General features: G+C 51.9%; 1 protein-coding gene across 2 annotated transcripts; it reads left to right on the top strand.

The window, feature by feature from the left end:
• The first annotated feature begins 5,266 nt into the window (after positions 1-5,266).
• On the top strand, positions 5,267-8,407 carry LOC131810112 (uncharacterized). 2 transcript variants are annotated; one of them, XM_059137737.1, is made up of 2 exons: positions 5,267-5,813; positions 7,415-8,407. In XM_059137737.1, exon 2 carries the CDS (start codon positions 7,487-7,489, stop codon positions 8,336-8,338), a length of 852 nt encoding a protein of 283 aa, XP_058993720.1. In that variant the 5' UTR covers positions 5,267-5,813; positions 7,415-7,486; the 3' UTR covers positions 8,339-8,407. The 2 variants fall into 2 exon arrangements, with proteins under 2 accessions (XP_058993720.1, XP_058993719.1); XM_059137736.1 differs by having other exon boundaries at positions 5,268-5,868.
• The last annotated feature ends 8,459 nt before the right edge of the window (positions 8,408-16,866 follow it).

Raw genomic sequence — 16,866 nt, 5'->3', positions numbered from 1 at the left:
GGGGTGACTCACTGTGCTTGGGTGGGTGGAAGGCTGTAGCTAAGGGGAGGGCCAGAACCCAGCCCAAGAAAGATTTTCAGCCCTGCAGGCAAGCTGGTCCCATGCCAGGTAAGGGCTCAGGTGAGTCACACTGCTAATAGTGGCCTGAGGCTGGGCACAGACATCCTCCAGGCGGGGTGGGACAGCCAAGAAAGTTTCACGGCCCTTGGCTCTACCTGTCCCCTGGACTGACGTGGGGGTCTCCCGCCAGCCGCTGCTGAGATCACACTCGGGGCTGCCAACCTTCGCTTGCTCCTTATTTTTGACACTTTTGGGAGCCACGTGACAGAAAGGACATGGGAACACACCCCTCTTGCCATCTCAGGCCCCGGGGAGAAGGGTAACTTCTGAGTGACAGGTGGGGGTGTCAGAGGCGGGGGGGGGGGCTGGTTAATCAGCAGCAGATGTGTAAATGGGGCAGGGTCCTAAGGTCTCGGAGAAGGAGGCTGTTTCCTCCATTCTGGGAGAACCCAGAGAAATGAGAGGCCCTCCGACTCCTCATGCCTGGGGTAGAGTAAGCGCCCCTGATGGATATGGTGGGACACAAGAGGGGAAGGGAGGAGCTGCTGGGGTGGAAGATGGGGGATGGGAGGGAGATGGAGGGGCAAGGGGTGAAGGAAAGCGCAGCTGGTTTGGTAATGGAGCTCAGGAGCCAAGGCTGGAGCCGGATCCGGTGGGGCAAGGGTGGGGACAGCTGCGGCTGGAGACTGTGCAGGGCACCCACCCAGGTCATTCTGAGACCTTGGCATTTATTCCGGCAGTGCTAGGGAGGGAGAGGCACCGGGCTTGCTGGGGGATGGGGGCAGGGCTACAGCTGCCCACCAGCCTGTGTCTCCAGGCTGGGCCCCTCCCAACACCATCCAGTTCCCAGGGTCGCTTACTGGGTTGTCACTGAGTGAGAGGAGTGGCTCCCCCTCTGGATAGAGCTAGAACACCAGGTTCCAATTCTGATTGCTGGGTGAACTTGGGTAAGTCTCTTGCCCTTTCCGTGTCTCAATGACCTCATTGGGGAAACCAGTATCTTCCCCTTAGGGGCGCTGTAAGGATCATGTGAGAGGGTAGAAGGTCCTGGAGCCCAGCAGGTACCCCACCCATGTCAGTTTCTTGGGGATGGGGCTGGGCAAGAGGTAGGGCAGGCAGCTTCCCTATACCCCTCTCCTGGGGGCCTCAGGTTTAGAGTCAGCTGGACCCTAACTAGCCAACCTGACTCAAGACCGTCCCTGAAAGCCCAGGATCCAAGAACAGATCCTCCCCTCCCCCAACCCAGGGAGAGGACTTTTAGTCTCTTTGACCCCACTTTGGCTCCACAGGCCTCTGTGGCCCCCAGAATAGCTAGAGATCCTCTGGAGTTGGGGAGGCCAGCGAGGGACAGTCTTGATCTTCTGGGACGTAGCCTGGCTTTCTGGGAAGATGGAGGAATAACACATTCCTCCTAAAATAATTGTCCTGGGGCTATTTCCAGAGGTTCTTAGTGCCCAGGCCAGAAATGGCCAGTGATCTCGATGTCTGGGTACCTTCAGGACAAATGGCACAGAGGCCCAGCCCTCTCGCTGGCTGCCTGCCTGCCTGTCTGGCCCCCAGCCCAAAGCAGATCCAGCCCAGGCTGAGGCGCCACAAGGGAACTGTTACCACTGCTCCCCTGGTCCGCTGAGTTCCCCCACACCTCTCTTCTACCTCCTTGGGGGGCCCTCTGATCCCTCCTCTTGGCTCTCTGTTTCAGCAATGACAACCATCCTACCCCAGGGCAAAAAGACTCCATGGCTTTGGGCTCAGGAGGACCCACACAGGGCCTTCCATGTTACAGAATGTGACGGTCCTGGGTCTGATCATTCAGGAATATCCGATTAAACCCAGACCCTCTCCAGATCGACATGCCTGCGCTCTTCAAACACAACCAGATCTCGGAAGACAAAGAAGGGCTTGAAGAGCTCCTCTGGGTTGAAGGACACCAAAGACACCTGAGAACGAAGCTATGCGTGCTCCTGGCTTGAGGCTCGCATGGGAAGAAGAGTGGCCACGAAGAACGTCCGAGGGGCAACTTGTGGAGAGCCATGAAATAGATGCAAGGAGTCACGTATGCGAAGATGCCCGGGGATTGAGGAAGCGAGACTGATTGGCTGGCTGCAAGCATGGGTGAGCCCGTGCTCGCAGCGTGATCAGGAAGAGGGGCGTGGACTAGATCGGTGATTGGCCGAGGTAAAGGATATAAAGCGGAGAGACTGTTGGGACAGGGAGAGAACTAATAAAGAAGCTTGCCACCCATCACGTTTGCGGGTCATTCTTGCCGGTGAGAGCGACAAGTGGTGCCGAAACCCGGGACTTCGCCCGCGTCGCAAAGAGGTGATCGAGGTAGAGCAACGATAAGGATGCACCCGCCCCTCTCTGGGTACCAGAGCGACTCACCAGGCTGGTGGCCACGGAGCCCATGGAGGATGCCGGTGACAATGACAATAGTGATGACGACCGTCCTACAGCCCAGTCCCACGACGAAGGCGGAATCAGTTCAGCTGTGGGCCCTGGTGAAGGCTTGGCCGTCCCCTCTACCCCTGACTAACGAGTCAGATATTTTACCCCTTTTTTTTCCACCACTAACGCTTCAACAGGACTGCCATGGGTCCCCTTCTCTCCTGAGGAAAAACCCCTTACTAATATTACCCTCCATCTATCAGGTAAGTGCCCTGTATCAGATTGGGCAACCAAACGCTGGGAGCATTCGAGCCTGTGAATGCTACCACGACGCATCTGGGTAATGTCACAACTATTACGGGACTTGTGCCTCGACTGCTTCCGAAGGCCCAATGGGACTTTACAGTGCCCATAGGGACGCGGAGAGCACCTTTGTGCCAGTCCCGCCAGAGATGGCCCCCGGCCTGGAGTGGCTGCCAAAGTGGTCTCTCTGGGGTCTGGGTAGGAACGGGGTACATGTTCAGCCCTAAGTTCACCACCTATTCTAATAGCTCCTTCACAGGTTATAACTTTACTTATCAAAACCCCGCACATAGCCCTGCTCGTCCTTTTGACAGGTGGTTACTGTGCAACGCAGTGCAAGCATGTACGGGTATAGAAGCCTTACACTTCCTTAATGGCTCGGTGTGGTCTAACTGTACTTATTCTATTGCACCAGAGTGTTGGAACGCCTCTCAGGCGGACTCGGCAGTGCTTACCAGGATTCCGACGTATGTCCCGATGCCGGTGCAAGTAGACTCAGACAATTTGCCTGTGCTGATTCGCCACAAACGGGACTTCGGGATCACAGCGGCCATAATCGCTGCCATAGCAGCCTCCGCAGCAGCCGCAACTGCCGCAGCGGTGGCATTAACAACGTCAGTGCAGACTGCAGCAACACTCAACAATGTCACCGGGAGGGTAGCTGAAGCCCTTGCAACACAAAATCAGATTAATGGACAGTTACACGCAGGGATTCTTATACTGAACCAAAGGGTGGATCTAGTACAAGAGCAGGTCGATACCTTAACATCTTTGATGACTGTTGGGTGTATACAAAACCTGCCTGGACTCTGTGTCACCCCGGTAGCTTATAATAATTTGTCTCACGCCGCAAATTTATCCAAACAACTGAGTCGCATGCTCAATGGTTCCTGGAGCGTTGAATTCCAGAACCTGACCAAACAGTTGCGAGCCCAAATTGTTATCATAAACGCCACTAAGGTACCCATTGGCACTGTCCATGATTGGGTTGTCATGCTATAACCATCACTCTCGCTCCTCAAAAACTGGGCAGGCATAGGAGTCCTCGTTATATTAATGATTCTGGCTCAAGTGCTCCTACTAAGATGCATCTGTAGAGTTGCGCGACGGCAGCAACGGCAGCAACAAGTTTTGGTTCAAGCTATGATGGCTCTAGAGGCTGGTACCTCCCCCCAGATATGGCTTAATATGCTGGATCGGTAGTCAAAGACGGGTAAGACCGACCCCACCCTATAGCAACCTAAGACAGGGACCCCTCGGCCAGGAGGGACACCCAATGACGGGTAAGCGTAGGGAGTGAGGGCGGCAACCTAAGACAGGCACGATCCCCGCCATCATATATAAATAAAAAGGGGGAGCTGTGGAGAGCCATGAAATAGATGCAAGGAGTCACGTATGCGGAGGTGCCCGGGGATTGAGGAAGCGAGACTGATTGGCTGGCTGCAAGCATGGGTGAGCCCGTGCTCGCAGCGTGATCAGGGAGAGGGGTGTGGACTAGATCGGTGATTGGCCGAGGTAAAGGATATAAAGCGGAGAGACTGTCGGGACAGGGAGAGAACTAATAAAGAAGCTTGCCACCCATCACATTTGCGGGTCGTTCTTGCCGGCGAGAGCGACAGCAACTGGTGAAATGTAGGTATGGACCGTGTAGTAGATGATCATTCCCTCCCATGACCAAATGTCCTGTATTTGGTCACTGTAGCGTGGAAGCATGAGAAGATGTCCAGGATGTCTCTTGGTCCTCGGTGTATGGACGACATCGTACTGGGACCTCACAGATGTGATCTGTTCTTCTCCTGGCCCTGCGACCTCTGCGGAGATCGTGTTCTGCCAGATCCTGGGTCAGGCCATGAAGCATTCGAGCTCGATCCTCCTCTTTGTCGTTATTGGTGAGGGGGATACCAGAGCCGTGCTCTTATATCTTGTGCCTGCCATTGTTCAATCCAGATGAAGTCTCGGGTAGGAGTAATAACCCAGAATCCTGGAATGAATGGGGTCCCTGTGATCCGTACAAGTTCTACTCAATGCATGTAGATTACAGCAAACTAAACATTTAGGTCCAGACTTCTCAATGAAATGTTTCACTATAAAGCTGCTTAGAAGGAAGGTCTTCCGGGAAACATCCACACAACTTTCCACTCATCCAGGAAATACTTCCCCTCTACATGCGTGAAATCATGTTGAGGTATCGTGTTGGGGTTTACACTGATTAATAAATATCTAAAACTTAAAAAAAAAAAAAAAACAAGAAAAAAAATGTCCCTGTTCGCTGAGCGTGTAAGAGATTCATGTCTGAGTGTTCAGGGCTAAAAGATGCTGTTTTCTGCAACTTCCTCTCAAAATAATAAAAATTCTGTGTGTGCGTGTGTGTGTAGTGATAAACGTGGCAAGAGTGTTAATGATTCATGGATTTGGATAAGGACTACATGGGAGCTCGTTGTCTTGTGAGTTTTCAGGAAGTTTGAAAAATTATCAAAATAGAAAGTAAAACCGTATTTTTAATATTTGAGAGAAGGACAAGATGGAGGGAGGCTTTTCTTGGCAAATCTGTCCTGAGTGTCCCCCAGGGACCAGGGCTGGGTGGAGGGCACGGAGCTTCTGAGATTTGCTGGCTGAAGAGTCCTCGGGCTCTGGCCAGAGCCCGCTGTGTAGGAGACACTCTACACCGGGTTGCTGACCTTGGCGGGAAAGGAGAGATCAAGCATTTATACTCAAGAATGGGTCGCTTGAAGTGGCAGCACTCTGGGGAGACTCAGTAAACGTTTGCTGAGCCAGTGAGAAAAGAGAAGTGACGGATGCCGACCATGGCCAAGCAGAGCTGTATCAGGACCAGCACAGAAATTCCTGACTCTCTGCATAATTCAACACCAGAAAAACAACAAGGAACGCTGGAAAACATCCACCCCAGCCCCGTTGTAAAAATAGGGCCCATCTGTCCTGGAGGGCTTAGAGTGACGCGGGCCTGGAGGCAGGGGCCTGGCCAGGATGACCTCTGGAGGCCCCTCCCAGCTCTAGGATTCCATGACTCTATGACATGGCCAGCAGTCTGGAGTGGCGGCATGAAGGTATGCCCCGTGGAGAGCAACAGGAGGGCTAAGTCATCTACCTCCTAAAGACAGAGTAAGCGTGGGAGAGGGCCCTGATGTCAGATGGGGCCTAGCCAGCCAGGGAGGGAAGGGTGGGGCCCTGTGGGGGGGTCAGCCCTCAGTCACCTCCAATGTTTCCGGAGGAGGAGACAGGGTGGGGTTGGACCTGGAAGGAAAGAGGGAAGGGTCTGTATATTCCACTGGATTCAGACCCGTAAGACAGGGGCAGCTGAGGGCCGTGGGCCAGAAGAGGGGCAGGCAGCTGTTTTCTGGGTGGGACAGACTGGAATACTGCTCTGTTCTCACGAGGCAGAAGTGGAAAATGAGCAGCAAAAGCTGGCAGTACTGGGGTAAAGAAACCAGAGGCTTCCTTCTGGTTGGGGGTAGGAGAGAATCGGGGAACTGAGGGACAGTGGGGACAAGGAAGGGAGGACTCCACTGGCCTTGGCTGGGACAGAAGATGGGGTTAAATGGACTGAGCAGCTTCTTGGCCTGGGTAGGCCTTAGTCTCAGTGAAGCACCCACATTTGGACCACAAGGAGTAAGAATCCCAATGCCCCTTCCTCTTGGAGAATAGATGAGGAGGACCCCCCCCGCCCAATGCCAAAAAGTGTCAAGACCAGAAATCCTGGAAGGCTGTGACCTTACAAGTGGGCCCCCATTGGTAGACTTGTCGTACTACCTGCCCCCCCCCCCTTCTCACTTGGGATTTCTAAAGTCAGGATCAACGTAGCTATGGGGTTTAACAAGCATCCCTGTCCATCTGGTTCTCCCCATGAGCGCCCCCATCCAACAAGCAGAGCAGGTGTAGGGAGAACTTTTCCTTAAGAGACTGTAAGGGGAGCCAAGTCACCCCGACACAGCACAGTCTTTCAGAGGTCACCAGACACACCCAAGATAGTACCTTGCCCCCACCACTCACAAGCCGTGGAATCTGAAGCAAGTCATTTCACCTCTCTGAGATTGAGTTTCCCCATCTGTCAACCAGGAATAGAATAATGACCACTTTCTTGATTTGTAGCAACCATTCCATGCAGGACACAAGCCCAGGGCCAGGCACCGAGAGAGTAGCTATAGTATTTCATCACTTTCCAGATACATTTCTTTCTTTCTTTCTTTCTTTCTTTCTTTCTTTCTTTCTTTCTTCTTCTTCTTCTTTTTTTTTTCTAGTATCAGGTGTGTTGTGCTGTTGGTGATTAGCAACTTAATATTACCTGGAAAGACGGTGTCTCCCTCTCTCGGTGCTTGGAATTTCCCCATTAGAGATTCAGTTCTTGGCTTTCGTGGTCTTCTGGAGTCTTGCTTAAAAGGCAAATCGGAATTTCAGAATATGGGCAAGAGCTAAATGAACAAGCAGACGGCCCCACTTTTCCCTAAGGGTTCTCTGGTCTCATTAGTTCTCAGGGTCTTGCCTTTTGAAGATTAGGATGTCTGTTTTTTGATTTAAAAATCCCTGGGCCCAGGAGGGGAAGGAAGAGTGGGCGAAGGGTGGTGTTGGGGAGGCAGAGGAAACACAGGCGAGAAAGCCTGCAGGGAAGGGGCAGGGAGCCGAGCGGAGCTGACCCAGCTGTCTTCACCAGGCCCAGGTAGCCAGGTTCCGCGTGAGCTCATAGCAGGTCAACGCCACAAAGCTCATTTGCCCAGCAGCGGGGATGATGTCTGGACGCCTGGTGAGCCGTTCCAACACTTCCAGACGCCTGAGCCATGCCAACAACCTGTCCTCCTCAGCCCAGACTCCAGGCTGGCCCCACAGCCCCACCATGACCCGGGCCAACAGTCTCAAACGTCCCCGCACCCCGAGTGGCTCCGAGTTCAGCAGGTGCAGCAGCCCCTCTGAGCAGTCCGACAGCCCTGGCTCCCCCAGGCTTCCATTGAGGAAAATCTGCATGGGCCGCCCCTACAACTCTAAGTGTGTAGAGACCAGCCACCTCGCGAACCGCCCCAAGGTGTCCAGGAGGCCCGCTTGCCGCGGCAGCCCCGGCTGCCTGCTCTGTACGGATCGCCCCTCGGGCCCCTATAGCCCCACCTTCCTGGACCAACTCATCAAAGGCATCAACTACCTTGACAGATCCACCAATGCCATCTATACCCACTGCCCCAAGTCATCCCTGAGCCTGCCAAGGCTTGCAGCCAGCTACCTGGAGCGCGCCGCCAACTCCATCCACTTGGACAGCCCAGACCACTCCTTCCCCCGCAGTTACTCCACCCCGGTCACCAGCGTGGCTGCCTCCGACCCCTGCACCAGCACAAGCATGGTGCCGTCCACCAGGGGTGTCAACACCCTGCGGTGCTTGGATGACTCTGCCAATACCAGCTACCCACGCCGGCTTCAGAGCCGGAGACTCGCGCCTGAGCTGCCCCAGAGGCCAGGCACAAAGCTGCCCGAGCTGCCCTTGTTCAGCAGTGGGATCTTTTCCTTAGGCCGTCTGCCCAAGTTCTGGGAGGCAATCCGCTCGGGCTGGAGAGCCCCTGAGCCCATCTCCAAACCCTGTAGCTGGTGGTAACATCGACCGTGAAATGCGTACACGTCCATCAGGCTGCAGTTGTAGAAAATAAATTGTGGCAACATGCTCCTTCCATGGCTCTGCTGGGGGTCGGGGTGGGGAAACCTGTTTAGATCGGATGTTAGAAACTCAAGGAGGATTTACAGAGCCAGGAGGGTAGAAGTTAACGGGTGAACGGGGCTGGGTGAAGAGGAAATACTTCTTCTAAACCCAGCTCTCTGACAGGTTGTTGCTTTTTCAAGAGAAGCCAGGAATCTCATTTTTAGATGCTAACAACAAATTCAAAAATGTCATAGCGCTCTGTAGGCCGAAGAAAAATCCTGGCAGGTGGGATGTAAAACCCACGGGCCTCGGTTTGGAATCTCTGGTTTAGGTCTTGAGTGGGTCAGTGGGGAGTTTCCCCATGGGAAGAGAGAGACTAGTTCTCACCCAGCTCTGTGGCCAAACAGAGAAAGTGGGAAGCCTGATTATCCCTACCATGACGTCACCATGGCCGTCCCAGGAGAGGAGGAAGGAAGGGGTTATGGAACCCTTCAGGATTGTCAGTTGGTGTTGATTTCAGCACTGCCCAATGTGAGTAGAAATGATGATGATGGATAATTACAGCACAACTTCCTACAGCACTAACGATGCAACAGTCACTGTTCTAAATGCTTTTCATATATTCCTCTAAGGATATGGTTTTAATGACCAAGGATTAGGGTGGATGTAAGGAAACACTTTAGGATGGCAAATGGGAGAGTCAGCCAGGGATGGTTGCCCCTAGAGAGACTGCCCTTCCTGGGAAATCTCCGAAAAATGGTTCTATCCAGGCCAGAGGGCTGGAAGGTGGCCCTTCCAGTGAGGAGGTCCCAGGTCCCAGGTTTCTTGCAGCACATGTCTGGGAAAATGTTCCCTGGGCTACCAAGGGCTCCAAACCTTCAGAGACTGGACTGATTTGGGTGCTGAGAAGTCAGGCCACAAGGCATCCAGCTCTCCACCCTCCCCCTGGCTAAGGCATGGTGGAGACTGGAATTCTAGCCGGGTTCTACCATTAACCTACTGTGGGACCTTGGGTATATCACTTTCTCTCCCCAGGCCTGTTTTTCCTTCTGTAAATGAGTAGCGTAGTTTTGAGGGGCTCCAAGAAGCCCAGACTCTGATATTTCTGAGTCTGTCCTCCTAGACCCAAGCCAGGCCTGGGCTGAGAATCGAGAGTGTCCCCCACCCTCTTGGCCCTCAAGAACTCCTGAGTCCTGAGCCAGCTTCCCATTTCAGGCCTCAGGGCAATTTCTGTGTGGCTCTGAACTTCAGGCCCAGGCCCTTCTTGTCAGAGCTTTCCTGTCTCCTTGGAAATATGAGGGCCAATGGCAGGTCAGAGCGTGGAATGGGGCTGACCTTGAAATAATGCAGAACCTGCAGTTCCCCAAGATTCCATGACTCTTGGACAGAGTAGCCTGCTCTCGCCCAGCTCTGTGGCCAAACAGAGAAAGTGGGAAGCCTGATTATCCCTACCATGACGTCACCATGGCCGTCCCAGGAGAGGAGGAAGGAAGGGGTTATGGAACCCTTGGTTTACTGAACTCTCCCCTTCCCCCACTTCAATTTCATCTCTGGAAAACAGGGGATATCTTCCCTGGGTCCAAAACTCAGCAGTGTAACATATTCCTTTCCTTGTTTCTTATAACCCTTTCCTCCTGAGGGAGAAGAACTTGGCCTTTGTCTGGTGGGTCCTCAGTTCTCCAAGAGACCCATTCCCCACGTGAACATTTGTAGGAACACAGCTTATTAGAATTCGTTTTGGCCCGACTCAAGAGAGGGTGTCCTGGTTCCCAAATCCTCTGTCTGGCCACTCAAAGCCATCTCCTTCCTGCTCTAGGTCCATATTTGCATAATATTTATCCCTGAATCTCCTAGAGATGCCCACCTAGAAAACAGTTTAATTCCCCCCTAATCGGAGTGTAAGATCCTTGTCTAGGACACTGCTCTTAAGGTCTCTTGTGTCTAGCCCAATTCTGGCTCACAACAGGAGCTCAGTTAGTGATTATAGGGCCGTGTGCCCCAAGAGTTGCTCAGCAGTGGTAACTATTATTGCCTGGAGAATAGTTAGACTGTCTTCCATGCAATGACTGTTTAATAACTATTCATGATGGTGACCAACATTTATTAAGCTCTTAACTATACACCAGACATTGTTTTAAGTGCTTTCTATGTATCAACTCATTTAATCCCCACATGAATCCTTCGAGGAAGGTATTGTTGTCCTTATCACATGGATGAGAAAGCTGAGGCAGAGAGGTCAGGCATCAATGATCAGGACAGAGATGATTACAGTGCATCCAGCACAGCAGCTCTTCCAAAGTTGGATGGCAGAGTCATTCTAGACAATTACATACAGAGTAGGTGCTCAATAATGACTATAACATCTTGCAAGTAGTGGGTGCTTTGCAGATGTGCACTGTGGATGCCCAGTGAATGGTAAATATCCTTGCCGAGCCCCATACATAGTCAGCGCTCAAATGAAGTTTGACTATCGGTGGGCGGGGAGAAGGCTGGATGTACATGCAAGCAACAGGATCTCTGTGTTTGGCCCCCCCAACTTGCTTTTTTTTCTCAGTATTTATTTACTTGGCTACTCACGGCTCCCAAGTCCCTTGCAGCAGTCACTTAGCCCAAGTCCAGAGAAATACAGCTCGTAGCTAGAGCAGACGCTCTGTTCCACGTGGCCACACAAAGGCCACAGGAAGGCCTCCATGTCCACTGTTCAAGCCATGCATCTGTGAGGTCCATGTAAATAGGAAGCGGCATGCTGGCAACAGAACAGTGCCATGGCCCTAGTGTGCTGTCCGGCTTGTATAGAGAAGAAGCGAGGCGTCCCTGGGGCTGGGGGCGGGGGGCCCGGGAAGTCCTTCACGCCTGCACGTGTACCTCCTCATTTCTCGAGCACCCACACTAGGTTCCAGGCATGCCGCCAAGGCCTGAAACACAGGCTCTTGGCCCTCTCTGCTCCTATGAGGCTAAGTTTTAGCACCCTGTTTTGCAGAGGGGGAAACTGAGGCTCAGAAAAAAGTGACATGCTCAAGCTCCTCCAGCGGGCACGGAGCAGAGCAGGGATTCCAACCCAGGGCTCTGACCCTCAGGCAATGTCTTTTCTCTCCCGATCTTTTTATCCTTAGTATTTATTGAATGGACTCCAAGAGAAAGAGAGGTAAACCTTGGTATCCAAAATATGCAGTAAATTAGACAAACCAAGGGTGGTGTTTAACTCCAGGGGTTTGGGCTGCCCCTCAACACCAGGGTTCTGAACAGAGTAGTGTTAACCTGGTATATGCTCTTTCTGGGAAATAAGAAACAAAGGGAGAAATTTCCTCAAAGGTCACCTGTGGTCTCCATCGCCCAATCCACCGGTCCCTGCCTGCATCGTTGGGCCACACTGGGGATAGGTGCGTGACATTAGAATTATTTTTGTATGTTTAAAAAAGATCTGGCGTAGCCCTTTTCAAACAGATAATTTGATACCACCATTCTACGATTCCAGAAAATACACGCGTATTGCCAAGGTGCACGTTGGAGCAACACACCGTCCTCCTCAACCCTCACTCCCCCACCCATGTTTCCCCATCTCTGAACCTTATGAACCTTACTCTCCACCCCCTAGCCCTCCCCACCCCCCACCCCATTCCCCAGGCCCACCTTACCCCTCACTGTCTTTTCTGTCTCCCCCTGACTAGTTCTGATGACTCTACCTAGGGAGCAGAAAACTAGGAGAGGGAGATTCCTTCTGCCCCCACAACTACACCCACATTGTCCTCTTTTAAGGTGAAATCTCAGTAGAAGCAAAGAGCCTCAGACGTGTGCCGTGCCTGAGTTGGTACCACCATTTTTGGCAAACTTAATAGCCTCCTGGGCCCCTCCCAACAGGGCAGGAATTTATTGTGAACAATTGAACAAAGCCGGGAACTCAGAGGGAGAAGGCACAGGACATTCCAAAAGGATTTCTCTCAAGCTCCCAAAGACAACATGTGGGAACACTGCAGAAACCCCATAGCAAAGAAAAGCATGAAAGCGATGGAAAATCTGCGCGGTAGGAAGGGCTGTTCGGGCTGGAGGAAGGAACAAGGGGCCACAGGTCAGTGCCACTCATGACCCTCCACCTTTCTGGCCTCAGATCCGTGGTCCTTAAAAACTGAGGGAACCACAGAAGAAAACACGCGGATGCATACATACCCGTTTGCAGCAAGGCTTTATTAGTCACAGTGACCTGGAAACAGGGCAAATACCCAACAACAGGATAGGGTTGATGAACTATGGGGTGTTGAGGAGACACAATACCAAATAGTTATTAGAACTCTGATGGGCAAAGTCAAGAGGAGTGCCAAAGGAGCCAACCCACCAATTGCTCACAGTTTCCATCCACAATCAAGACCGTGTAGCCCATACGTGTGTCTGTCCACGGTTTCCAGTATGGAGCCTGTATGGCAAGAAAAGATTAGTCAGCTGAGTGAAACGGGGTGCTTACCCAGACAGCTAATTTATGAGCAAGTTTCTTATCTCATCTTGGACTGCTAATAAAGTTTGTGACGCACGGAGCCACAGAGCCATTTGTAAGTAGCCCTGGTCTTTCCTGACATGTAGAACCATGTTTCTGAAAAGAATGTCAGGCAGGAGAAACAAGACACAAACTGGTACCCATAACGGTGATCCCTTGAGGTAAAAATGCATGTGTGGACAGTAATAAAGGAAGGGAAATGAGGCTTGAGGGAGCACCGGCTCCGGGCCCTGCACAGAAGTCTTCTTTCTATAGCTAAAGCAGGAGTGCATGGGCAGGAATGTGGGGGGTGGGGTGGGGTGTGTGGAAGCTGTAAGAATTCCAGCCAAGCTGGAGGAGGGGGAGCTTGAGTGACAAATTCAAATTATAGAGACCATTTATGGTCAGCTCAGGAGCGAGCTCGGAGGCCGTATTTGCAAAGCATGTTATGAGAAATACCCGTCTTGTGAGATGTTAAATGATTTTTTTCATAAAAACAAATGGGCTCCTTTCTCAAGTATCTTGAGGAATGCTGGATTAAATAGAGTTGGCCAGGCGACTTGACTGGAGGCCTGCTCAGGAACTTTCCTGTGTCGGTGGCCCTTGAGATGGCCAAAGTGTAAGGAAGAGCACAGGGTTCCCAAACTCCTTGAGCAAGGGAAACGCTTATCTAAAGGAGCATCTCAGAGGGCAGGTGGTCCCTGAGCACAGGTTGGGGAACCCTGCCCCGGGGCTTTGGCCCCAGGGTGGGAGCTCAGCAAGAAAGTGATTAATAACCACAATGGGTTTGGGGGGAGATACCTAGAGAGGACAGAGGGGCCAACTCCAAGGCCATTTTCAAAAAAGTCACACCTCTGCTTAGCGGGAAGCAGAATTGGATGCGGTAGAGAATGTGGGTTCTAGAGTCAGACAGACGTGGATCTGAATCCTGGCCCTACCTCCTACTGACTGACTGTGTGTGATCTAGGCCAGCCACTTCATGCTCTGGGGGCCCCAGTTTCCTTGTCTAGAAAAGGGCCCTAACAAAATACTCTCACTTGCCAACGCCCCACAAGGAATGCGGGGGTCATCAAAGGAAATTCAGTGTCGATCCAACAGCGAGGGGAATTTATCTGCCCCAAGTACAAGCCAAAAGGGGGACATTTACATTTTTTTTAAAGATTTTATTCATTTATTTGACAGAGAGAGAGATCACAAGCAGGCAGAGAGGCAGGCAGAGAGAGGGGAGGAAGCAGGCTCCCCGCTGAGTAGAAATCCCAATGTGGGGCTCCATCCCAGGACCCTGAGATCATGACCTGAGCCGAAGGCAGAGACTTAACCCACTGAGCCACCCAGGCGCCCCATTTACATCTTTAAGCCATGCTTGAACCAACTTGGTCTTCCATTCAAGTGAAATTATTCCAATGCCAGCTCTCTGCCAGGCACTATGCCCTTCACAGGGGATGTAGCTGGGAACAAAACAGAAGCCAGACCATCACACTCCCTGCCTTTATTAAGCCTCATAATATATTTTTAAAAGAATTTGTTTATTTGAGAGAGAAAGAGTGCACAAGAGTGAGGGGAGGGGCTGAGGGAGAGGGAGGCACAGACTCCCAGCTCAGTGGGAAGCCCGATGCAGGACTCGATCCCAGGACCCTGGGATCATGACCTGAGGGGAAGGCAGACACTTCACCGATTGAGCGACCTGGGCACCCCAGGCCTCACAATATTAAACAATCTTCTAATTTATTGCAATTGTAAAAATGTTGAAAGAGAAGCTTAGGGGAGGTAGGTTATGGGAAAGTACAACAGGGAACATGACCCAGCCTGGGAGGGCAGAGAAGTCTCCTGTGGTGGCATAATCTTGGAACTAAATGCTAGAAGATAGTAGGATGAAGGGAGGTGGTTGGATGTTGGGTGGGAAAAACACTCAAGGAGAAGGAAAAATACATGGAGAGACCAGGTTGGGGGAGAGATGTGGCTGGAGAAAAGCAGGGGACTATATCTTGCCAGGCCTGGAAGGTTCTCTCCTTCTCCACAAGAACTTTTGCTGCCTGCTTAGACCTGTGTCCTCTTCTTCACATCACCTCCAAGTTTCCTCTCCTCCATCTCCACTCCCTTTCAGTACCAATTTTCCCATTCCACATTCTCACCCAGGGATATATCCTGACCCTGCCTGCATCTGTTTGCACACATAGGCACTGGAACCTTTGTACAAAATAGGTGTTTATTTCATAATTGAATGAATGTAAGTCCACAGTGAGCCCATACAGTGCCACCTTCACTCAAATGAACAAAAGGTCCCCCCCCCCCCCCGGGGCAGATAGAGTCCCAAAGCCAAGGCCCACTTGGCTGCATACCTTTGTTCAGTGAACAACCTGCCCAACCATTCACTGCAGCTCTGAAGGAATGAAGAAAAGAAAAGAAGGAAGGAAGGAAGGAGAAGCCCTAAAGCAGAGAGAAGATTTGGAGTGGACGTGGAAGCCAGGAAAAGCTGAGTCCTGGCAATGTTGGAGTGGCAAACAAGATGACCCACAAACTCCAGCTACGGGTTCCAGAAGGCACCCAACTCCTGTTTCATAGAAGCCAGACTGTTTGGCTGCTCTAACCTACCCAAACTCTTGTTGTCTCTCCTTATCTAAGGCACCTTGGGCAAGACTTGAATTGTTTCTCTCCAAGAGGATGACGAGCACCCTGAGCTATGAGTACGCACAGCACGATTTACAGGCGCCTCCGAGACTCAGCAAAGCCTCCTTGCTCCTGCTTCTCTTCGAAGCCATATGAGGAGATAGCCAGGCCCCAGACAAAGCAACTTGAGAACATTTACTAAAGATATCGAGGACGGCAAAAGAAAACAGAGCTGGCCAAATCCTTTAGTGGGGAGGAAAGGATGCAGAATAAATAGGCCGGTGACCAGTCCTCAGGGTGGGTGGGGTTCCTCTGGAAGGCTTTCTAGACAGGCCATATTTTCCTGCCCTCTGTGTCAGCCCAGCTCTTTCCAGTCTCCAGTCTTCAGCTTTACCATCTCTCTCTCCCCGACCTCTTTTAGCAAGTGAGACTTATAGCTCGGGTTTAGCCTTGACCAGACATCTACAAAGGGCTGCTTGTTCCCCTTTTCCCTTTGCTCATGAGCAAATCGTGCAAGAAGCCAAAGCTCTGGGACTTAAAGGGCCCGAGGTGGGGAAAAGACACCGAGGCAACTCACAAAATGTGATTTGTCACGGATGCTGACCCTCCGCAGACAGGCAAGGCCTCGGAAAAACCCTGCCACCAAGGCTGGCTACCTGCCAGCGCTGAAGTCAGTGAAGTTTTGCAGGCTTTTTCCCCAGGATGGGAGTTCCCCCAGCTCCGAGCGCCAGACTAGAGATCTGTGGGGCAAAGGCCGCCTCTAGCCTACAGGTTAGAAACTACACATTCGTGCAGGAGTCGCTCCTCCCTCAGACCAGAGCCCCCGGAAGGCAGAGTGTGTCCCCCTCTTCAGTTTAGGTACTCACCCAGAGACAACAGTAAGAGAAATGGTACCTTTCATTGTGTGCTTCCTATGTACCTGAAACTGGTTTGTTTGTTTTTTTAAATAAACATATTAATTCATTTTAGCCCTCAGCAACACTGTGAGAGAGGTCTTAGTATGATTCTTCTTTTCCTATTTTCTAGATGATGAGACTGAGGCATCAGAAGGTTGACTCATTTGCTCAAGGCTGCACAGTGAGGCGGTGGAGGCAGGATTCTCCATCAGACTGAGAACAATGTGGGGACAGGGGGACAGGGACTATATCCTGCCCTTCGCCTTTAACAGATCAGGGGTTTATTTAGGAAAAGAAGGAAGGCTTCTTCCTTCCAAGATCAGACCTCCCTCTTCTGCTCCACCTATATCTCCCTGTTGGGAGCCGTAACAGTAATAACAGCCCTTACTCAGTGGTGTGCCTGGCATCTGGGTTGGGGCTAGGGAAGGACGCTCTGAGCTGGTCCCCCAGAAATACGGCCCACAGGGTGAAGAACCCAATCTTTTGAGGATAAAGCATCTATCTGGGGGTGGGGAGAG

Source organism: Mustela lutreola, chromosome 10 (assembly GCF_030435805.1).
Source record: "Mustela lutreola isolate mMusLut2 chromosome 10, mMusLut2.pri, whole genome shotgun sequence".
Lineage (NCBI taxonomy): Eukaryota > Metazoa > Chordata > Mammalia > Carnivora > Mustelidae > Mustela > Mustela lutreola.
The sequence above is the reverse complement of the archived record's forward strand: the minus strand, read 5'-3'. Positions and strand labels throughout refer to the sequence as shown.

What these genes read in the sequence shown, in the direction of transcription:
- LOC131810112 (XM_059137737.1), top strand. Translation starts at nt 7,487, where the DNA reads ATGATGTCTGGACGCCTGGTGAGCCGTTCCAACACTTCCAGACGCCTG.